The sequence below is a fragment of the Haemaphysalis longicornis genome, unplaced genomic scaffold (assembly GCF_048455015.1).
Source record: "Haemaphysalis longicornis isolate Haplotype H1 unplaced genomic scaffold, Haemaphysalis longicornis Haplotype H1 scaffold_2, whole genome shotgun sequence".
In the NCBI taxonomy this organism is placed as follows: Eukaryota; Metazoa; Arthropoda; class Arachnida; order Ixodida; family Ixodidae; genus Haemaphysalis; species Haemaphysalis longicornis.
In genome coordinates, this window is record NW_027526295.1 from 285390314 (window position 1) to 285414639 (window position 24326).

At 46.4% G+C, this 24326-nt stretch overlaps 2 protein-coding genes across 8 annotated transcripts in view; one reads left to right on the forward strand and one right to left on the reverse strand.

The window, feature by feature from the left end:
• Nedd4 (E3 ubiquitin-protein ligase Nedd4) overlaps positions 1-3397 on the forward strand; it is a 42174-nt gene extending 38777 nt beyond the window's left edge. For 5 of the 6 annotated variants that reach the window (XM_077700777.1, XM_077700780.1, XM_077700779.1 and 2 more), the window contains exons 20-21: positions 2935-3085; positions 3141-3397. In XM_077700777.1, the coding sequence (XP_077556903.1) occupies positions 2935-3037 (103 nt within the window). In that variant the 3' untranslated portion in view covers positions 3038-3085; positions 3141-3397. The remainder of the gene's footprint in view (positions 1-2934; positions 3086-3140) is intronic. The other variant, XM_077700778.1, reaches the window with a different exon arrangement.
• A 5233-nt stretch (positions 3398-8630) lies between these two features.
• Positions 8631-24265, reverse strand: LOC144170786 (uncharacterized). 2 transcript variants are annotated; one of them, XM_077700789.1, is made up of 9 exons: positions 24125-24265; positions 23404-23550; positions 22472-22600; positions 22240-22395; positions 22129-22140; positions 18591-18731; positions 17341-17414; positions 14246-14570; positions 8631-11983 (listed from the first exon to the last, which is right to left on the reverse strand). In XM_077700789.1, the coding sequence occupies exons 1-9, from the start codon at positions 24146-24148 to the stop codon at positions 11912-11914; spliced, it is 1080 nt and encodes a 359-aa protein (XP_077556915.1). In that variant the 5' UTR covers positions 24149-24265; the 3' UTR covers positions 8631-11911. The 2 variants fall into 2 exon arrangements, with proteins under 2 accessions (XP_077556915.1, XP_077556916.1); XM_077700790.1 differs by lacking the exon at positions 22129-22140.
• Positions 24266-24326: the final 61 nt, after the last annotated feature.

The following is a 24326-nucleotide window of genomic DNA, read 5'->3' on the forward strand; positions in this document are numbered from 1 at the left end:
ACTGTACATTGGGGCAACGTACTGTTCCTTCCAAGCTCGAGGTACCGTGCAAGTCACTAACTTTGTGCTTGCTGTCGAATTGGGAGCCGTCTGGTAATTCACGTCCAATAAGGCCATTTGTGGCCCTGGCATTACGGAAGGACGTGACCATCTCCCAATCGGCTGAGGAATTTGCAGACGCGTACACTTCAACAATGCCTGGGAAACTCTCTTTCCCTTTGCCTTCTGTGTCGTCCTCAGCATTGTATGCCCCATTCAGGCTTCGGGAGCTTGAGACCACGCTAAGTACCTTACGCTGTTTACCTGGTCCTGACTGAATCAGCAATCAAATGCTGTATAACTTGCTGGCAGGACGCAAGACATACCGGTACTTCAACCACATTTGAGAGACGGGTGCCATTCTTTCCTCGTGGAAATCCACCTGGGTGGTGCCGATTCTTAAGCCTGGAAAGCACCAAATGGCAGTGTCTTCACACCGGCCAGTTTCCCTCGCATCCTGTGTGGTGAGGCTGATGGAAAAGCTTGTTTGTGCGAGGCTAACCTGGTGGCTAGAGCACTATAAACAACCACCGGCCTGCGTGACTGGTTTCTGGCAATGCCTAAGTGCCCAGGATAGCGTCCTGGACCTTATCAGCCATGTCAAACAGAACAAAGCGCATGGACTGTCAACTATTGCTGTGCTTTTCGACACGTCCTGAGACAGGATAACACGTCCTGAGACAACCAGGATAACAGGATAACACGTCCAGGATAACAGGATAACATGTCCTGAGACAACTGATAGTAGAACGACTACATGCAATGGGGGCATTTGGAAACCTACTTCGCTTCCTTTACGGCTTTCTTACACACCAGTACATGCAAGTAAGGTTGGGAAGTGTGCTAAGCGAAGAAAAAAGCATCTCAAGGGGTGTACTCCAGGGTAGTGTTTTGTCCCCTATTCTTCTCATTGTGGCCATGGCTGAGTTATCTGTCTGGAGCACTAAAAGAAGATGGACAACCAGCTCACGTATCTATGTGTGCTGACGATGTATGCATCTAGTTGTCTGAATACCAACCAGCACAAGTGACGGCAGTGATGGCTAAACGGAGTTCACAGCGTGCAGAAATATGTCCTCAGGCGGCCTGATGCTCTCAGCTGAGAAGTCCTGTTTTTTCACCCGTCTTAATTTAACATTGGTAAGCCTGCCTATCTGTCAAGCCACTCACGTGCGGTTCCTTGGGGCCACCCTGGACAACAGACTGTATTGGTGACGAGCAGTGGACACGACTGTTTCGGCTCGAATTCCCCGTGTGAACATTTGTAGGAGGATTGCAGGAGCTAAGTGGGGGAATCACCCGGCGTCCATGAATAGGCTGCACTCAGCACTGCTTTGAGTCGTATTCTTTATCAGCTGCCTCTGATCTCCCCTTCAGACTCCCAGTAGGAGCGCCTCGAAACACGCTCAGGAAAAGGCTGAGGACAGCAACTGAAGTTTCTCAGAAAGCAGCAAACGAGAAGGTCATATGGGAGAGCCAGTCCTCTACACTCCACTTGCTGGTGCTGCAGAGGTTAGTCGTGCAGATAACGCGTCTAGGGGACACCATTGCTGGAAGAGCAATAATGAGGTGGCTTCGCACAGGAACGGCCTCTCATGCGCACACTGCTCTGAACACTCTCAAAATTTTGTGCTATCAGTGGCCAGGAAAAAATCAGACCTCAATGCCGCCATGGTCTTATGAGAGCTTCCAGTGTCAGGTACACATTCCTCCTCGCATGAGAGTCAAGAGAAACACCCCAGTGGAAACGACCAGATCCTTGGTACCTTCAGAGCACTTACCTCAACGACCTTGAAATGTTTACGGATGGCCGAGTCAATCAGCAGCACGGGGGGCTAGCACAGCAGCGAATGTCATTGCAGATGTGCAGGTTTCCTGGGCTGCACGACTAGATCCCGCAGTGTCCTCCACCAAAACTGACTGGATACTAGCCTTCGCGGCTGCTTTGAGGAAAATCAGGGCATATAAACCGCAGCATGTTGTAATTCTGACAGATTGGACAGCAGCACTACAACTTTCGCAGTGTGGGATCCCCACAAAAGGGGTCTGTCCAACGTTCCTTACGGCTGGTGCAAGAGCTCAGCAGCAAGGGTTGCCATGCGCGGTTTTCAATGGACGTCAAGGGCAGCGAGGCCGCTGATCAGATGGCTCGGAATGCGCTGTCATGTGCTCAGGGTTTCCAGCGACCACCGGATCGACTTCAGGCAGGCAGTAGTTGACCATCTCAAGTCCTTGGGAGATTCCCATGATCAGTCTTGCTTCTCAAAAGGGCCTGCGAGATGGGAGGCAGCTTTGCTGTGCAGCATCCAAACGAACTCGGCGAAGGCCACAGCGTTTCAAAGTGGGCCTCGTGTGATCGCCTCTGCACTCGCCATGTGCAATGCTAGGGGGTGTACACCCCTACGTAATGTGCTGCCCCGAGCATGCTGCAGAGTGGACAACATTGCTCTCAGTGATGCGAAAATTGGCAGCCCCCACACACCATTTTGGACCACATCGTCTTCCCAGGGGACTGGTTGGTGGATTCATGGTGAAGTGGCCATCATATAGGCTCACCAGGTGGCGCTCCGGCAAAGCAGTTGCCGGCACACCTTGCCAGGCTAACACTGCCTGATCCCACCACCACCTGCTTGCCGTCCTCCTGTACAGTGTTGGGTGCGGCAAGTTGTAGTGCCCATAAGGGTGAAAGCTGTCGTGTGGTGTGGCTAGGTGGCATTTCAGATGAACAGGTTGAGCATGGCGCAGCAGCCGAGTGAATTTTGGCAGTTGTGTATGGCTGTAGTGGGCAGTTCCAAAGGTGCTGCCTGCTCGATGCAGGGTCGTCTATCTCAAAAGTTCAAGTGAACCCCGGTGACAGGGCTCCGTGGTTCATTGCATGTGCGGCAACTGTTGCAGCTTCAACCGGTTGGACCTGCCAATGTACGAGAGCTACCAGGATCTTCGGGAGAAACTGGTGCAGGCCATCGAGGGATCGGAGTCCTTTGGAGGGGTCGACTAGCATTCCAACCCGCCTCAGCCTCAGGAGCCTGTGCCACGCACCTCACAGGTGGGCTCTGGTGGTCGGGACTGTGCAGCACTCTCTCTCCCTGCCTCCGTTTCAGGGCCACAGGGTGTGGACAGTTCTTGTGCACCACCTGAAGCGGTCACGTGTGACAGCACGGGAACAAGTTTTAGTCACCGACATGCAAGAAGTGCCTTTCTGCTGCTCACCCAGCCAGCGGGGCCACAGCCGCTTGTATTGCTCTCCGTTAGCCCTCTCGCTTTTCTGGCTGGGGAAGGAGCTCGTGCCGTTGGTCTGCTAGGCACTGGCTTGGGGCAAAGAACAGCACGGTTTTGTCCTTTTGGTTGAGGGTCCTCTTCTTAAGGGGGGACGCGGCTTTCAAGTTCGGAAAAATGACCAAAACATCGTTTTTTTGAAACCCACATATTCGGCTTCTATGTTTCCTATTCTGTGCGTCTGCAAAGTTTTTACGCTGAAAAGCGTCGCAAAGTGGCATAAAAAAATACTTTTGTCAGGCGCGGTGACAAACTATCAGCGCAAAAGGGCGAAAAAAAGGCAATTTTCGGAGCGCTCTATCTCCGCAACGGTGCTACCGGGCGCGGCCATTTTGATATGGTTAGATCGGCCGAGCGATCGTCTTTCCGGTTCTGCTCGTCTCTTTTATCTTCGTTCATTCACAAACGCACAAACGGCAGAAAAGAAACGACGCACAAACGAAGCTAGAAATAGATGCTGAAGCGCTATTGGTCCCCGGTCGGGGCGCAGACCGACGACCCTCCTGATTGGATGTTGCGGGCGCAACGCAAAATGGCGGCCGCCTGAGCTGCGTAGCGAGTGGATTGAGTTCATTTTCGCCGCTGCGCTCGGACGAGTTTCTGTTCAATCTGTGGTGTTCAACACGGACGTTATCGCGATGGGAATGCCAGAGATAACGAGCCGGATTACGGGAAGTTGTGTGGCTCGAAAGGCGGAGGTCATCGAACGCTTCGTGGGGCGCGTGACTCTACCGTCGCCAGACCCCGGAGGGTGACGCGGTGTGCGCGCTTGCGATAGCGGTTCGTGAAGTGAACTTTTAGTTGGATTTGCGATGTTTACACGCTTAGTTATTGCTGTGATTTGATTGTGGGCTCGCTAGCCTTGGGAAAGAAACAGTCGACGCGTCAAACGCTGCGGCGCGCACGGCATAGCCGACGCGCATTGGAGCATCACATGACTGGGCAACCGGTTACGATTGAACGCCAGTAGTTGTAATTAATGCCTGCGACGTTAGATTTAATCTTAAAAGCGACCTGACCAGCCATATCAGGTATAATCAAAGTTCGATATGTCGCGGTAAGCGTGCGCTGCGATGCGCGCGAGCCATATCGCTTTTCTTGCGCAACGTTTCCCGTGCACTTGTAATTTTCATGCAAACTGGTTTGAGTTAGTAATATAGGAATAAAAATATGCTCTCTGCGTTAAAAATGTACGTTACTGTGGCAGCATTTAACAGTGATTTTTTTTAGGGAAATTATTGATACCATTGCTCAGGGCATACTGGCTGTGCTGCGAGAAATATTGGATGCCTTGAATGTCAAAAGTAGTAAAAAAAATATGCTCTTGCATTGAAGTTGGGAGTTATGCAGAATACTCTACCAAGCTTCAAAGTAGCTCATTTTCATCCTTGTGGTATGCAAACTTTTGGCAATGAACACCTGCACATTAGTACTAAGTTGCTGTGCCAGGCAAGATAAAACATAAAAAAAGCCAAAAATGGTCAAATTTAAGTAAAAAAAAATGCTTAACTTGTTGCCATGGTGACAACACTGCAAAAGGAGGTTGTCCAGTGCGATACAGCCAACCAACTAACCATACTTTGCATTGAAAGCCCATTGAAACCCATCTCCCCTCCGTTTGGTTTGCAAAGGGGGTATGTACTCTTCACGGAGGAGCTGAAAATGATGTTTTCTGGAAAGAGAAAGGCTGTAAAAGGCACTCCAATTTCAAGGCAAGGCCTTCCAGAAGTCCCATGTTCAAAAGGACATGAAAGGCTACAACCGTGACGACTTCTGATATGTGAAACCTATGTTGCAACTTCGGAAGCCGTTTTCTCAAAACGTTTTTTTTTGCCACCTGTGTCGCTTGTACCAGGGATTTCTTCATGACCGCTGGGTCTATTTTGATTCCGTTTCTTGCATTACATTTCTTGATGAACTGTTCAGGTCGTGACACTTTTGGTTTTCCAGATTTGTTTTTTGTGATTTTTTTATTCAAATAATCGTTCACAGTTGACATGCCTGTTGCACAATAACCTCTAAAAAAATGAAAACTAAAAAACATTGTGTTGTAAAAAAAAAATTCTAAAACTGTCACGACCTCGTCCATTCATTTGGGAATGCAAAGCACTTCGAACAAGTTTTCTATCGTGTTTTATAAGCCGCTCAAGCTCGGTACAAGCGGAACAGAAAGAATATTTCATACATAAAAAAGTTTTCAAAATATTACTTTGAAATTTTTATAGTGTTATCACAGAAGCATTTCCAGTTGCTGTGCCAATTTTCATCAAAATCCACAAAGAAATAAAAAAGTTGATTTTGAAAGCCACGTCCCCCCTTAACTGCTGCTTAGCCCAGTCTGGCGAAGGAAAGAAATTATATGTGCACGGAATGCTGCAAGCACCGGGGAACATCGGCTCGGGTGGAGTGAGATAAAGGTGGACTGCTCACTTGTTGCAGTACTAAAGGCTTCTTTACACTCTGCATAGGATCTACGAAGAAAAATTTTTAGACAAAAAGCCAGGAAAAAAAAAACATCTTTTCTTTGTACATCCTGTCGCGAATGCAAGAAACCTTTGGTTGTAATGATTTTTTTTTTTCTGCTTTGCTTGTCACTGCTGCCACATTGTTCTTGCGTTGAGGAAATTATATAAGCGGTCAGAGAGCGAGGGCCTGCCATTTCTATGCTGGAATTCATCTCAAATGTGCCTGCGGCTTTGCACCTCAGTGGGGAAGGCCCTTGCCCAAGCGTCAGACCAGCACTCATCAACAAGAGACAAAGTTGGCCTTTGCTGCACCTTTTGTTATCACGAGTGCCGTGCTGCACGCTGCAATGTCAGAGAAATGTACAGTAGTCATTGCGCACAGCATGTGGCGAGAATGTTGCAGGGCGGGTGTACTGTCGTACTGTGCACCAGTGTGTTGCAGACAATTTAAATGCTAAAAAACAAAGGGAGAAGAATAAGGGGGAAGGGGGGGGGGTTAGTTATTGTGCTGCAAGCCTCGCTATGCCTAAGTGGACAGAGAAGTGAGCTTGTCAAAATCCTTTAGTGGCTACATTTTGCACTTTAACCCGTGTAACTTATAATGTGACTGTTTAGCGGAAGCCTAGAGCCTTAGTTCCTCTGTAATCGGCGACACGAGAAACACCGTGTGCTGTTTGTGGCCATCACACCAACTACCACGCTGAAATACTGGACTGGTTTGCAGTGTGTTGTCACACCACCCCAGCCTTCTAAATATTAATTTTCACCAATTTTATGATTAATATCAACTGTTTGCTGTTTGTTTGTCCGCACACATGCTGTACAAGATAAGTGCGAGCATTCGCTAAAATGTGTTCCAGCAGACTTGTCAATCTGTTGTTGTAGCCGATGGAAAATGGCACTTCCAAACCCACTTATCTTACTAAAAAGAAGCATGAAATTGGCTGGGAACATTGTAACATGGCCAGTGCATCATAGAGTTTAATCTTACGCAACATTTACAACTCGCTTCAGTGTCCTGTTAGCTGGTGCAGGTCTGCCGTGTGCACCAGGGAAGAACGCAGAGCTCCCCCAATGTGGGCACCATGCCCCACTTGTGAGCGTGTGAGTTATGCCGTGCCATCTCTTCAGTTTGGGTGGGCGTTTTTCTCCCCCCACCCCCCTCTGGCCCTTGTTTTCCTAGAGAGGTATTGCTTTGAAAGGTCCTTGTCACCTGGTGAAATGAGGTTGCTGTTTAAAGTGGCTTCATCTCCGAGCACGCTGGTGATTATGGCTGGCACACGCGCGGAAACAAGTCCAAGGCTTGCACATGAGGCACCCATTTCCTTTTTTCTTTAACGCACAAGTACCTGCCTGAGAGAAGTTGTAAAAAGTGTGCAAGATGGCATTCCAACGCACTGCTCACTCGCTTAGCTACTGCTGTGCTGAGATGGAACAAATTATTGCACAAGAGCTCTTGTTGGCAAAAAAATGTTTACCTAAGTCATTATAGTGCTTGTTTGAATTTTTGAACTTTTATATGTATGAGAGTTGTTGGAAAACTTTTGAAGCATGCAGCTGCATCACTATACATGCAAACAAAAAAAAAAGAAAAAAAGGGGCTTTATATATATACATATAGCAACCCGCTTTTTACTGCGCCGGTGTTGTAGAGAGAGAGAGAGAGAAAGAGAAAGGTAACGCTGACATCATTTACATATTGTCAGGCCATAGTGTTGGCCTTTGGTGGAGCCTTTTCAGGTAGCTTACACAAAAAATGTAAACGTGTGTTTTTCCACGTCATTTCATGCCAGACAACTTGCGTTCGCACAATTTGTGAATTGTTGTAATTGTGCACGAGGCAGAAGGAATTGTGTTATATTGCCTAGGTTGACTTTTGAATTGTGTGCATTGTACAATTGCCTGAGGTAGCAGAAAAATTATTACTTAGATTGTAGCTACGAGATAGTTAATAATTTCTATGTATATGTATATTCCTATTGCACATTCATATACTATTTAGACTTTCAGATGTTAACATTATGCAAGCAAAAGTGATGCAAAAGCAAGGCTACTAAACCCAACTCATACTTCTGGCTTATATCCGCACAATCATTGTTGTTACTGAACCTGTCTAAAGATAGTCTCGTAAAAGCTTGAGGTACTTAACCCATAAAGCCCCAAAAGAAAGCGGCTAAAAATTGTACTTGGAAATATAAGTGACGTTGTTGTTTTTGTGTGGCACTGTTGTAGGCAGCGAGGCACCAGTTACAAAGTATATGTACTTTTCTTCATGTTCTAGGCTTAAGTGAATGAATGTTGCTGAGATACAGCTTAAAAAAAAAAAATGCTGATTCAGACCAATAACCCATTTTTCTTTTTCCTTCCTTCAAAGATTTGCAAGCTTTCCATGCAGCCATTTGACTGGCACAACGTAGACCAGGCCAAATACTTGTCATTAAATAGCTTTTTACTGACGTTGGGTCAATTGCATCAAATATCTTGCAAATTTACGTAGTTACGAAACCTGGAAAACAGATTTGTATTGCAGTGGGAAAAAAAAGTCTCTGTAGCTCCACTTATATTTGCAGGACCATGTGCTGATGCCACCCATGCTCAATTTAGCAAACGAGATTGTCTTGCTTGAGAACTCTTTCTGTTTTATATATGTCGATGGCCCTTGTATTCTCCTCGCTTCGAGCACGTTTTTTCTGGTACCTGTTACATTGGGGTAGATTCTGTTTATCTTTGTGCTAGTTATTTGCTGTCATGGCACGCACACGCATGCGTACATGAAGCATGTGCGAAACACTGTTGCTGTATTTCTTGCTGGCAATGTTTGTTCTGAGGTGTGCTCTCACCAATGGAGTCTTTTTCTTTTTTTCGAAGCAAAAGTTTTGGAGCATGCTTGTGCTTTTGCCCAAGTATGAAGTCATGCACTGAGTCATTCAAGATTGTGTACAATAAATAGTGTCTGGCAGATGCCTTTATTTATAAATAAAACTTAGAACTGACAAACGCATCTCAGTCAATCCGTAAAAGAGGGCCCTAAGAGCGCACACTTTTGCTCAGAGGACTGAAAACATGCTCGACCGCATATCGTTAACAGGGGCACTTCGCTCGCACCAAGGGTGACTGGATCAGACTTCAAAGGTTGTCAGCCAAGTGTATTCCTTGTTTCAACTCGTTGTATGAGTTTGGAGGGAAGCCAGGAGCTCTCCTGGTTCGTCTAATGACGTTTAAATATCTTCACAGGGGCAACAAAGCTCTGTCCAGTAGTACAAAGCAGAGCTACTCGATATATATACCAGTTGCGAAAGGCCCCATGTGTCAACAGGCGGTTCATGGTTGGCCCCCTCTGCGCTGGGGCAAGCACTGGGCAACTTGACAAGCCTGTCGCCTGCTGGAAGAAAGTTGAAGTACTCGGGTTCCTACGGCTGCTGCCGTAAGTCTTACAAATGAAAACCAAAGAAACATATATAAATGTTACCTGAGTTGTGTTTTTTTCTTTAGTTTTAGTTTTAAATGCCAGTTTTATGTTATGAAGTTTTGTTACTCAGTCAGTGTTTAGCAAAGCCCAGTTTTTGTCTCGTAAATGCGGGGCGTGTACACTTGCCACTGAGCTTCAACCGAGCAGGGGGGGCCAGCGCTGCCCGCATTCTGAAGCGGAGTTTCGCAACTGGTGCACATCGAAGGACTCTGGTACAAAGCACCAGGCAAGAGGCAAAACATCCGGGCTGGTTAGGATGGCCAGCAAATGCAAACACATTCGCGAGGGGCGACAGGATACTGTAACGATGCTGTCAGCTGTGCAAGTAGTTGAATAACACACATCCAGCCCTTTCAGGGTAAATATACCTTGCAAAACTCGTGACATTGCACTTCCCATTTCGTTCTTTTCAGTTATTCCACATTCAAAATGTACTTTGAAGTAGCAATTGGGCAGGCTTAAAAGCTCTTGTGTATTTGTTCAGACAGGATGCTAATGTGAAATCGGCGGCAGCATCCGTAGTTACAAAATTTGCAGGCACTGGGAATTACTTGTTAAAGGGACACTAAAGTGCACAAACAAGTTGGCCTATACTAGTTAGCTGTGGCGCTGTGAATACAAATGCGCCATGCTAGATGGCAGCCATCGTTGTTTCATAGCGCAGGAAATCCCAGAAGTGTGGAGACAGGTACTGCCACCCCGTGTCCCTTTCGTCTCTAAAAATTGCGACATCTCGGATCGTCAGAGTCAATTAATGAAGCTTGATAATCATTTTTTCTAAAATTAACCGTAAAATAACGGCCTTGAAATGCAAAACACCCAAATGTGGCAACCACTTCAGTACGTGTTACCTTTTAAAACACATCGCAGCTTGTAAACACTGCCAAGCAGGCTGCACCTCGTGACCGAGGGTGGTTACTGCTGTCCCAGGTTCAACTTTCAACCAGTGGTTTGTCTTGGGTGTTCAAATATGCTCGGCAGAATTATGAATGAACACCCGAGTTCGTTGCTTCTCACTGCCAGAAACATCTACGACAGTGAGTGGGAAAAGTGCAGTATTAGTACCGCAAGTAACTAGGTGACCAAACCCACCCTCAGCATTACCGGCCACCACTCTGACCAGCTCATTTCTACATGTTCTGCAGGCAGCGCTGCCGAGGTCTTCCTCACCCCCGAACTTATAACGAGTGCTCATAGGTCATCGCACACAAACAGGATGGGACAGACAATGGGAACACGCTTTTAAATTACGGTTCTGTAAACAAAGCATGATTTTACGTGCTTACAACATGCTCTAAAAAGGATACGAGAGGTTGAATCTTGCAGTATAAACAAAGTTGTTCAGCTTTTAGTGTCTCTTCAACGCTGCAGTTACAAAAAAAGCTTGTACACACTAAACACACCATCACTTGCACTCAACATATATTTTTTTGCTTGCATGCAGGAAATCATTTGGGCTAGTGCATGCTATGACCCCAATTCTTAGCCTCTTGGCTGCTTTTGAAGGCCTACAGTCGGGCTAAAAAATAATGACAGCATTTCATCGCAAACTAAAAGTCCATTACTGTTGTAGTTCTTGAGGCAAAGTTTTTAGTTTGACAGCTCATGATACCTAACAAATGAGCAATAAAATTGAAAATTACTTGGCTCAGCCACTTCCAGCATTGCTCGTTTTCTAATTAAGAAAAATGCTGTCAGACGAGCTACAATTCCAGAAATACAGTGACACAATCATGGTGGCAAAAGTTCCACCAAGCGGTACCCGTGTGCACTCCTTTAGGGCCATTTGTAGTGTGCACATAAACGAGTTATTCTGTGTAATTGCTCCATAAATATTTCATTTACCCAGGGAACCTTGTGCATTTTGTACAGCCAGGAAGCAAAACAATTGTGCTGAGCTTTTCAAAGGTGCCATCACAAAGTCAAGGCTGTGAAACCAGCACAACCGTGATTAGATTTACCTTTTAAAGGCACCGCAAATTAATTGTCCCTTGGGGGGTAGCAGACCTTGCAACACGTGAACTAAGCACCGCTACATTGATGATTTAGCAAACAGATTGGAAGCCTTGCATTTAGCGCAAGTAGCCTCATGCATGTACAGAGTGCATTCTTGCCCAGTTTGTAACAACATAGTTCAATAGAATTTATCCACTGCATAGAAGTCAAAATGTTTGAACAACATTATGGTACGCTGTTTAAAATAATATTTGCTAAAGTAAGTATTCATTCCACGACAGTACTGCCTGTATTGCATTGGCATCACCGGCATGATTTTCTTCTCCTTTTGGTGCTGCTAGGCTTCCCTGCTTATCAAAGCCATGCCTGCGTATTGCCTGTTATCCTCTAGCACGGCACAGCAAGTGGGGTCTGTAGATTCTCCCTCTAGAGGAAAGTGGGGCTAAAGCATGGCACTTAGGCACCCCCGTCAGTATGCCTGCAGCATACCAGGGCCTCGGTCAGCAGCTCCGATCTGATGAGTTGAACACAATGCAGAAGCTTAAAAACAACACACAGACGGCTGGCCCCGGAGGGCACTGCTTTGGGCTTCACACACGCTTCTTTGACTAGTTATTCTGGTGCGGGGAGCGGCAGCCATCCAGTGCGCCACGGCTCAGGTGCGCTCCCTTGGGGAGACGACGGGCAGCAGCAGGAGGTGCAAAGACTAAGCAGGCACGGGGGCCTCCTTGGTCTTTGCGAGCACCGCTGACGCCTCGTCCAGGACCTGCTGCACAGTCTGCGAGAGAGAGAGGTGAGCCCCCGGGTGAGGGCAGGGCTGCTGCTCTTCCACTGCAGGCTCAGTGCCATGCTTCTTCTCGTACTGTACGTGCCCAATTCTAACGCAAACCCTTTTTTTTCTTTTTTGCTAAAAGTAACCTTCAAATTTGTGTGTGTGTCACAATTGCACTCAAAACCAAAATCTGCCTTAAAGTGGCCAGAAGAATTTCCATGTGCTCGAATGCCTTGAAAAATATAATTCAATCAAATCAAAATAACCTGCTTTCTTGGAATTTGTAAGTTTTTTAAGCAAACTTTTCTGCGCGTTACAATCGTGCAATTACGGTACTCGATGCATTCTGGTGTAAAAGGGGGATCAGCAAGAGCACTCCCACCGGCAAGAGAAAAGCTGTGGTGTCTGCAAGGGCAGTTCTTTTCACCCCGTGCCCTTCTGGAGAGCAGCCAGTAGAGTCATAATTGTTGCCAGCCCACTGCAGGGTGAAGGGCTCCACTGGCTTTCAAGCACTCTTGTCTTGTGCCGCTTTTTTTTATTAATGCGAAGCTTTCTATGCCTCACTAGTGACACATGATGTTGCGCCAAAATGCACTGCAGGAAAGCCAACTTTACTCAGTGCATTCCCCAAAACAATGACGATAAGCAAAGGCGCATCAATGTTTCCCATGGTCGGAATCAAACTTGGGTCCCTGGCATTATGGAGCCGATGTCTATCTGATTGTGCCTTTCTGACATGGGGGAAGCATTTCGATTTGGGACTTGGACTCGGGTTGGGTGGGAGAAAGCTTTGCATTTTCATACTTGATATTTGAGCCTTTATTTTTCAGCCTGCCACTGAGCTTTTCCTGTGCAGGCAGTAGCCGACATAAGAGACAGAGTGCAACTGCTTATGCCTCTCTGTCATTATGCACGTTTTGAGCCCTACACCAAGTCCCAAAACTGTTCCCAGCCCAGCTGGACATGAAGAACGCCACAATGGTTCTCCAGCTGCCTTGCACCCAAACTCCCCCCTCTAAAATAGCTGCATGCAGAGACAAACTTTGCCATTGCTAGCAGACAAACAAATAAACTTTGCCATTGCTAGCTTCTGCGATACACCTAAGTATGACAGACTTGTGCAAACTTGAGTTCTAATATGTCAGGAGTTAACTTGCATCCTCTACTAATTTTAACGCAGGAAGAGTCACTGAAGCCACATCAGGTAATTAAAATGGCTGGTCTTTGTGAACAGACCTTTTTGATCTGTACCACTCGATTTCGCGAAGTACTGGAGTCAGCTTTGCTACTTGATAGGCTGTGACATAGACTGGCTGCAGTGGTTGATAAAGGAAATGGCTAAGCTGCTGCAATCTGCATAAATATTGCACTCATTTTTACAACCACTGGACAGGTGTACGGGTGGTTTTTCCGTTTGACCAGGCATGTCCTTTGATTTTTTTTTTTTTTTGCATGTTTCCCCCTCTGCAAACTTGCAAATTTTTACAAATAGTACTACATGCATCTAACCTTACAAACTTGCACAAAGCTAAGGGGCAATTGGTGCAAATTGTAAACTAAACAACCACCAATTTTTACATATGCAGTCACCAGAAATATTTTGGTGCATTTATGAGATAAACTGCATAGAATTCATTAACTCGCATACATAGGAGAACATGTATTAACAGTATGTTACGGCTAGAAATGGTGGCATAGTGTGTAAACACCTTGACAGTTCCTGCATTCAGGTTCTCAAACAGCTTATCCAAATGTAGAATCCAAAAATGCATGCAAGGAATAGCGGTATTCACCTGGTCAGAGCTAATTGCCTTACGTGAAGCAATTCTGCCAATTTAGTAAGCCACTTTTTAGACAGCACTTTCAGCAAGTGTGTTGCCAGACGTCTAGGGTGTGAGGCAGGAGCATAGCTTTCTTTGGTAGCCACATCGCTACATTTGGGTGTGAGTGTTTTTCTTTTCAGAACTAGTTTTCGCTTGGAAGGCCACCTTGACCAGATGCGGTCACCACTAGAAGCTTCACAGAACGCATGCATTGATTTAAGGAATGCAGAGAAAGGTCAGAGGTGATGTACAACTGTAGCAAACAAAGTGGTGGTGCACTTTCAGGAACACATTTCTTCTTCCAGGAAAAGAGATGTTACATTCTAACTGTCTCCTACTTCGCACGTGCACAGTTCAGTCGATGCAGCTAAACCCAGAGCCCTCACTCAATGCAGCCCCACAGAGTGATAGCGTGCAGACGCAAGGGAAAGGCCCCTCCACGCACCTGCACTGCCACCTGCAGTTCCAGTTCGCAGTAGCTCAGTCGCTCAAGCAGCGACTTCATTGTCACGTCGTCCACGTGACAGGAGAGCTCCTCTCGCAGTTTCCTCAGACGATCCTGCATTGTCTCCGTGCGTGCGTCGGGTCCCGTGCTGCGGGACGGGGACTCGTGCTGCCTCGGCTCTTCCCCACTCTCGCTCGCTGCACAGCCCAGGGCCGGGCTGGGACTCTCCACATCGACCTCCTCCTCACTGGAGCTGTAGTGGTACAGGAGGGCCGACGATGATGCCGGCCTCTGCCTTCCCACCTCGGCCTTGGCCTTGGCAGGCCTGAAATGGACGCCTACGGTCAAGGGTCATTCACCCACGGCTAGATGATGCTGGTTGTGTCGAGGGGAGAGGTGGGCGAGTGCATGAACAAACAGACGTGCTGGAGATGCGTGTCCAAGGCCTAGGTCACCTATGACACCACACAGGCGCCTAAAGCAGAACTGGCGAACAGCACCATTTAGCAAGTGCACTGAAGAGTGAAGATGTGTACAAAAAAAGAAAAAAAGCTGGTCTGATGCAGGGCAGTATGGTGTACTGATGCTCGACTTGAGCAGTTTCCTTCAATCCTAGCAGTCAGCGCAAAGAATCCACCTCTTTCACAACGCTACTGCGCATGCGCATGGCCCTGGTGGAGGAGGCCAGAAACAGTCTGGCAGGGGTCAGCCGGTCTGCTGCGCGGTGACCCCACTGCTGTCTGCGGCTGTAGCTGAGCCCGTGTAATGAAAGCATGCGACTGGGTTCGGCCCCCACCGAGAAAACAAAATGCCATATGTTTTACAAATGCAACTGTCGGGCAAAACTTAACATGAACACGAGAGTGAACAAATCAGGAAATGTCCGCCACGGCACCATGCATGAACGCCCCATTTTGCGTCCCGTCGCAGTCACACCAGGCATTCACACCAACGGTGACGACAACCTGCTGGCACCCCAAATCCAGAGATCGCCTTGTCATATTACTTCGGCGACGATACGAACACACCGGCCGACTGAAAGTTGTATGGTACGACAGGCTCGTTGACCAAGGCGGCCAGTAGACGCAGACAAGATTCGGGCCGCGATAAATGTGCCTCTATTTTGTTAGTTCGTAGAGCATAATAAACTTCGTAAGGTCAACGAAGCGAACGTACCTTCACACTATGTATGCGATCCGTATTTCGTGGCTAGCGACGCTTTGCCGACTGTGTGTACAATGCTGGCACTCTTGTAGAAAATGTAAGGCATGTAAAGTCCAAAAGAAGAGTTACTCAACTTAATCGAGGAAACGAAGAATAAAAATCAACCAACGTTTTTATCGTAAAGCGCGAAAGAAAAGTATGAAGAGCACGTTTTTTTTCGACGGGTGGACTCGCGATCTGCTTGCGAACTAAAATTTGCGATCGTATTTCCTAGCTTAATAAGTAGCGCAGTCTATGGCTCGTGGAGTGGTCAAGAGACTCTTAGTGGACAAGCACTATTCAAAGCATGATCAGTTTCTGTGCCAGCAATACTATAAAAAAAACTTTTTTAGAGAAGTGCAAAAACATAAGCTGAGCCTCAGCTTTGTGTCCGCAGCATTCGACTGTGGTCGCTTGGTGCGCTGTGGCCGAGTGGTCTACAGCGTCAGAAACACCCCACCGCTCGAATGTGGTGGTTCGAATCCTGTTGGTAACTTTTTTTTGTCCTGAAATGCTTGCGGAAAGGGATGCATTTTTTCTCGTAATCTGTGTACAGGCCTCCACTGCTGGAAAATGTATTAATCCAAGTGACAAGGATTCTGATGGAGGCGAAAAGCAAAAACGTGCGCGTGTTCAAGATTTCGGCACACGTTAAAGATCCCCAGGCGGTCAAACTTAATCCGGAGCCCTCCACTACGGCGCGCCTCATCGCCTGCGTTGCGTCGGCGCGTTAAACCCTACAATCAATCAAATCAATCAAATGACAAGGAGCTTGCGATTTCAGTAGAAATGTAGTTCCTGTGCACCACTTTTTTCGCCCGTGATATTGCCGCAGTTTAAAAGCAATGAACCAATACCAACTTTTCAAACTGGCAGCTCTTCTAAAGAAGAAAATGTAATCGTGCGACTAGGATGAACAAGTGCGGTTAGGAATAAAAATTGCACCACAAAAACCAATTTTCTGAGATACGTCAGGACTTCGCTTGCCTCAGTCAAAATGCTCACAAAAGTAATCTGCACATGCATTTATGCTCGTTATGATAAGAAACAAAGAAAAGAAAAAGAACGGCGGAATTGAACAAATCTTCAGCCACGTATAATTATTTTGCATCGCTGCTTCACATACCACATACCAGCTTCAAGCAATGATTTTTATAAAGGCCACATTGAGGGCCTGCGTTTATGCTGCTGTCTGACAGATGCCCATGTCCCTCTCCTCTCCCTTTTTAGTGCTACAAGAAAAAAACTGCCGTGAGCACATCGCTTCCACAGCCTCAGGTAGCCACCCTCCGGTACTGACACTTGCGGAGCTGGTGCAAAAAGAAACAAGCGTCGCACGCTTGTTCAGATGTTTCCCACGTTGAAAATGTACGTCTTCCAGCATAGTTATTCCTTTTGCAGCTTTAGGCTGGCTATACAATTCACGTGAAACAAATAAACACCAGCAACGCAGCCCTGATTCCCCTTCCGCTGCAGTGGCAGCCCTGCCATATCTCTTCTTGGCGGCGCCACCAGAGATCGCCACAGCGCAATGAAAAAGGCGGATTGGCAAAGCACTGTCGTGACCGAGCCCACAAGTATGCACCTGCATCATTCATATTGGTGCAGAGCTAAACCAACAGGAGAGCACTGTGGCTCCAAAATTAATGCTGGTTACTGCGGTATACTGCACAGTCCGTATGACCCAACATCGCAAAAACTCGGCCTGCACTTTTTTCATGAATTGCTAATCATAATGCTCGCGTACAGCATGAACAATGGCACCTGCCGTATTGGTTTCAGGGGAACGGATAGCCTAACTTGCGCAACAGTCAATTACACCAGCATGCAACTTGTTTTACTGCCGCAGCTACCTGAAAAATCATGCACAAATGTCAAACCATGCTACATACTCGGGCTCTTCACTGATGACGTCCCCTTTTCGAGCAGGCTGGATGTGTTGGCTGGCTGTTTCCTGAGACAGGGACTGAAAAATGGGAACAAGTCATCAGTGTAACTGCACAAGAAGAGTGCAGAATTAACTTAGGATGTCATTTTTTCATCATAGCTGTAAATCAGCAGACTGTGCATTCAGCACTGCCACGAGATATAAACTGATGAATAATTAAATCCTGCACATGGTTATATTTGCAATTACCTATTAAGCCATCACCGATCTGCTGCTAGTCGTGCTGCTCATTGCACATTCCAGTTTTCATCGTTACTTAAATAAACCATGCATTATGTGATTGCTCTTGAAAAAATACACGCCTGTGGAGGCACCAGTGTCAGAGAAGCAGTAACAGACAGCTGCAGCTTGCAGTCATGCCAACAAGGAAGCCAAAAAGAGGCTCATGGAAGAGCGTTCCACTGTTACAAGTGCAAGCAAAATGACTGAAGCACCATGCCGTAATCCGCGATTGCAGAAAAGGTGTCTGAAACTGTGGCCTGACATTTGCGCGACAGTGCACCAGGCTGTTGTAGTACTGCTGGGAAGTTACGCTGTGCACCATTTTTTTTCCTTTTTACACCTTTGAATGAAAGAAAACAAAGTGCAGTTGTTACCTCAATGCCCACCGGATTAAAGGAAGAGAACACAGCTTGGCTGATTTTCAGCCTTTTTTTTTTCTTTCCTTTTTCCCCCCCTTACAGTGGAGCAGACTAGGTAGCCTAGCAAACGTGGTACCAATAAAAGTCCACCACTGTTCCTGTGAGCCCGCAAGAATTGTTCAGGTAGAGCTGCTTTTTGCTCGTTTTGTTTTCTAAATTCAGCAGCAATGGGGAGAAACAGGCTGATCGACATAGGTAGACTGATGTGCCTAGCTTACAAATGTACTCCACTCAGTGGCAACAGCTCTTGGATAAATGACAGTGCCAGCAACCATATTTCACATTGCGATTTGAGGCATCATAAATTATGAAAGCACACCGGTTGCGTCTGCTGAGATGCCTGAGGTAAATACCATGACCACGCAAGCTCTTGTGCATGTGAGCAATGCCGCTGGCAACCCTAGTAGAATTATGCAGTACTAGTTGCTCGTTTCAAAATGGAGGAAGCAGCCTTTGTTTACAAAGAGGGAGCTGCGCAAAAGATCCAGCGTCTGCTTAAGGGTGTGGTTTTCCCCCCCCCAGCCCAGCTGAAGAGGAATGTGCAGAGTTGCACCTTGGGCATGTGCGACTTGCGCTGGGGCAGCCTCCTTCCTGCGGGGCCCTTGGCTCGGTTCTTGGTGATGCTCTCCAGGGGCTCCTTGCCCGGGATGTCCAGCGTCGGGTCGGGGGGCACTGGGGACGGCTCGGGCTGGGCCTGAACATGAGCATTCTCGCAGCGCTCAGCCTTCACGCCACACATGCCCGCTGACACGAATGCCACAAGCGACAGTACAAAACATTCCAGCCGTCAGGCACTCCCCGAGTGCATAAAGGCTGTCACACAGTTCGTTGCATTGCCATCGCGGAAACAGCTGGGCCTGTTTTTCTTCTTCCCCTGTCCGTGATGACCACACTAGCTTTCGTAGTGAGCGCATACTCGTACTAACAACAGCTGCAACAGATTTTCCCCCCGGAGAGGTCGCTTCCACATTCCCCATTTGATGTTGTTGGTTACCAGATTCAACTGAGAACTGGGAAGCACAGAGTGGAGCTTTTTGTTTGTTTTCGCTAAAAATGAAGGTTGGTGAAGCTATCGTGCGCACTGAACCATTCATGCCTTATGAAAAGCTTTAACACATTGCCGTATGATAGGCTTTTTTATTATTTTATTTTTAAGGTGGGACATAGGGCGTTGACATTTATTTTTTTGTTTCCCGGCATAATTCAACAACACTTGACCACATTTCCCAGTTGTTTGTCTTGATTTCAAATATCCAATTATTTTTACAGTAGGTCAAAGATCTCAGATTAATTAATTAAAAAAATATATTAAAAATTGCTGATCAGTAAATTAAAATTTGCATGCCTGTAGGTAGCCGCTGCAATGTATTGCAAAAGCGATGCTGTAAGAAGATTTGAAGTTGCCAATTATTGCTGATTTTATGAAGATGAAAATGAAACTTTTAAGAGGTAAATAAAAAATCAGCTTCCAGTGTTGCTTGTCCCACAAATTAAGGTTCAGTCTTTAAAAATAATAACTCTAGCTGTCCTTAGTTGCGAGGTAATTGCACAGAAAGCATGCAAAAGAAAACAAGGAAAGTTTCTGAATATAGACCAAAATGGCCATTTAGAGAACTTTGGCGTGTGACAACTCGGTAAATGTTCATGATAGCACTGACTTTTTGCAAGTGCACTTTCTTTACAATACATAGGTTGTAAATAAAAATAGTGCATAAAACTGATTTCTTCACCAGGGCTGGGCAGTAATATGACATCACGATAGTATATTAGCGATAATTTGAAGTACCTGTATTTCTGCGCTGATACGTTTGAAAAGTATATTTGTAGTGCAGTAGTGAAATACCTTATGGTGTATTGAGTATTCTGTGGTACTCTGGAAGGTATGGGCATTAGCTGTTTTTACTAATTTTTGGCAGAGCAAAAGGCACGTCCTCTTTTTTTTTTTTCCTTTTAAGTGGGAGTCGTACCTCATGCTCTGCTATATCCCCTTTCACTTTTACAGAACCTGGCTCGTTTTGTGTGGATGGCCCAGTACTGAAGAGGCGGCTGCATAGATACCCAAGTGTCGTGAGGCACATGTGTGCCAGTTGGGTTCGACTGGTCACACGGGGGGAAGCGAGGGCATTAACCCACCCACACACAGACAAGACGCATGCCTCTGCTGACCGTCAATGGCTGTGCGCACAGGCCATCATGCATGGTAGGCACGTGAGGGAGTCAGGTGGTGAGGTAGATGGGGTGAGCAGCTGTCACCACTGTTTCTGGTGTTGCTTGCAGGGTCCAGAGGCTCGAGGAGACACAACATGCTTACAATTGAGACAACAATAGCTAAACTACTGCCCTGTACACATGTTGGTTTGTAAAGCACATGGCAACACGAAGATTGCTCTTGATGCACATCATGGTCAAATTGGTATTAATAAAAAGTGTCAGCTTGAGGAGACGATCCTAATGTTTGAAAGACTACTCGAAAGTAACTTTAGCTCATCAATATTGCCGCAAGGTCAAAGAAGATGCAAATTTCTCACGTTTAGAGCAGCCTATTGGAGCAAACTTGTGCTCTGCAATAAACTGTTCAGAAAAGGGAAGCAGTCAAACAAAATGGCATGCACAGTTTAAGAAGCTTTTTTTTTTCATAAAAAGCCATTAATGTCACTTCCTTGTGAGAAAAGGAAGTTGTGTATTTCTCCTAACAGTACACTTGCAACAGCGGTTTATGCTGTGCTATGTATTTTATTTGAAAAACATAACACTGCATAAAAATCTATTTTCAGAACAATAAGTTACTGAAACAAGGATAATACAGTGCATGAAAGGCAGGGAGGTTAACCAGGTTACAATAGTGTTCTAGTATTTCCATCTTGCATCTGTATTCAGGGATACTATGTGTGTGTGCAGATGTCCTGCTGGGATGCTCAGTTATGTCAGAATTGCATGTATCTTAGTATCCGTGTTTTAGTTGTCCAACACATGTATACATACTTTATGCTCTGCCCAGCCCTGCAATTTTAACTATTCCTTAAAAAAAAATTACACACGTACACACGAAGTGGGCTAAGGTGCTAGTCCAAAGTAAAGAGAGAGAGAGAGAGAGAGAACTCTTTAATGTGGGCTGGAGAGGTCAGCTCTGCTAGCGGCAGTGCTTGCTACGGCAGATGGGGATGATTATAATGCAGTGAAGTGAATGTGAGAGATCGGGAAAGCAGCAATAGAGAGAAAACAAAAGTTAAATAAAAACATTGAGTCCAAAGTAAAGCCTTTTGTTATAACAATACAACACAGGCACTCAATAAATCTGATAATCTGATATTATTTGTACGGCTTTGTGCTCACGCAGCATCAACAGCCTTTTCTTTTGTCATTTTTTTTTTAGATTTTTTACGGTCAACCGCTACAGTTCTGTCTGAGCTAAACAGAGTGCTATTTCAGATTGTCATCACTATATTGCTTTCCAGCTTATCTCTCTCTTATTATCGCTTCTGTTTTTGTCTCTTTTTTTAAGCCAGGATGTTTAACATCAATGTCGGACAGGAAGCAAAGCCCATTTGTATTTTCACAGTAAGGCAAATTTGACAGGGCCCCAACTGCCTTGTCAATGTTTATTTCCATTTTTCTCAACTTTGTTTGGACACCCTTGACACTGAAATATATAGGGTTGGCTTTTGTGATTGACCGATTTCAGGGTTTCACGCCCACGTAATGCAGGTGAGACGCGCTGTAGTGGAGGACTCCAGATTAATTTTGACTGCCTGAGGATCTTTAATGTGCGCAGAAATCTCGTACACACGGGAATTTTTGCTTTTCGCCTCCATCAGAAAACGGCCACCGCGGCCAGGAATCAAACCCGCATACTCGTGCTCAACAGCACAACGCCTTAGCCACTGAGCCACCACGGCGGGTCGGCTTTTGTGAACTACAAAAGTAAAGGTGTGCATTACGTACTGACTCAATACAGCTAACACAATTTAAGAGGACATTCATGACACAGTGAGTTAGTTCTATAAATTATTTAATTTTATAAAACTATATTAAATTTACAAATTAGAAAAAAGGTAATAAAGTGTAGGTATCTAGAAATGTGAATGCCATACCTTACGCAGGAGCTAGAAAAATAAGGGGCAGGGAAGAAATTGCAGCATGAAGTTAGAAAGGCCGTCATCAGGTGTGCACACGAGAAAGACGCACGCCTGCAGTGACAGTACCTGAGGTTCGAGGGATTTCCTGGCCTTGCGTTTTGCGAGCGACTTCCTGAAAAAGGATGCCCTCTTCTGCACAATGGATTGATTCAGCTGTGCCCGGATGTGCGCTATCCAGTCGCACACTTCTGATAAGGTTCCCGCAGCAAAGGTGTGGTATTCCTGTGGGCGGAAGTGAAGCACAGAGGGGCGTTACTGGTGCATCGTCCGTGATGCGTCAACGTGCGAGTTGTATTACGTCAAAGAGTCTCCTGTTTGTTGTTGTGATGACAAATCCATTCTGGACGGACTTGCTCTCGTACTCTTCGCATAAATCAAAGAGATCCAGGTTGATCACTCCGCACTGGGAGCTGCTGCCTTTGCTTGTCTGAAACGAATGGACAGCGTCGTGTGGGGATCATTTCCAGACAGCATTCTAGGCCCTTGCTATTTCCACCTATGAAACAGAGGCCGAGGATGCGCTATACAGGGCGCAGAGGACTCTTTGAACACTTTAAAACATTTCCCTCGCCAAACTGGTTTATAGTTGCCGCTCAAATCTAACAGAGATAACGGATTTTATGGCCTGCTTTATTTTGAATTCTATCTTTTAACCCGTTTTCTAACATAGCAAGAAATAAGTATAGAGATGAATTAAAATAGCTGTAGCACTTATCCTGTTTTTGTTTGATCGAATAAAAAGCAATTTTTGCTCATGGGGGCAGACACCATCGAGTGGCCTGGCAACACAGCCCGATCACTGGAAATCCCTTTTCTACTTCACTTTAAAGTAGCCAAATATATATGCTACAGCCAATTTGAGTTGAAATAAATTAGGCTGTAAAAATATATTACTAGCTGTGAAAAAAATGGGCACAACTATTAAGCGGTTTGGTGAGGAAATATTTAAGCATCCAGATTGCAGTGCAATTCCTGCGAAGCGTGCATCTTATTAATGAAGCAGTGGATTATGGCGTTTTGTACTCTCATTGGCATTAAAAAATATAATAATAAATGTGGAAAACATAATGGCAGCAAATATTTTTAATTTATTCTGAATAGTCTGCACCAATGGTACAATTAAGCTGCGAGCATAATAGTCGTTCAGTTGTACAGAACGGCGCGTAATCCCTCGCCCCTTGTTTTCTATTTCTAGTTTTGTGTATTTTTATTTGCTCGGGGGACGCTTACCTCGCTGTCGTAGTAGTATAGTTTGTTGCCGTCTAGTACGCAATAGCGCTCTTTCCACAGTGGTAGGAATATCCACCGGCGGCCGACCATTTTCGTCAGTGTTCCCTTTTTGCATGGCTTTGCGAATGACGTGGCCGGCGGAACATCCTGGAAAGGAAATTGCAACCCTACGCATGACCCGGTGCGCTCCCGATACCTGCGGCCCCCGCACGTACGGGGCCGCACGGCGGTCTGCAACATGCCATTTGCAAACGATCCCGCAGAGCGGCCGGGCGTGTCGCTACCTGAATGCATTTGACGCTTGATTAAGCATAAGCACCCGCGGGAACGACCGCGACCCTGACGCTCGACGCCGATTGCGTACGCTTTTTTTTTTTTTTTTCGATAACGGTGGCACACGAAACTCACGGGCGAAACGCACGCCGGTGCGCACAGTAGGAAGCCACTGAGGCTCGTTTAACCAGTTGCCGGCAAAACATGTGCCTCTCTCTACCTGTTGTGCTACGCACGATCGAATAACCGGGTCGTCTGCTCCGATACATCGTAGCAGACGAACTTTTCGACACAGGGCTGCCCGCACAGCCGGATGACTGATCAGGTCCAAGGTTTGATGCGCTTTCGCGTGCCTCAGAAGAAAGCTTCAGCCATCGCAGTCGACAAATGACTTTGCGCCGTCAGAAATACCTCCGCGCACGCGTGCGCGCAAAAGGAAACAACTCACCGCTCCCGAAGACGGGGCACCCATACCGGTGCTACGGGGCGAATGGTGTCACGAATCGCGTCGGCCCGGAGAAGCCGCAGTGCGGTTTGCGCGCTCAACGGCGCCTTGGCGTAGATGCACGGCTGCCTCTGCGATGTCCCCTTCCGTGTCCCCGCAACGGGCACAACGCGAAGAACGGTAACAAGCTGCTGCAGACGGTGCG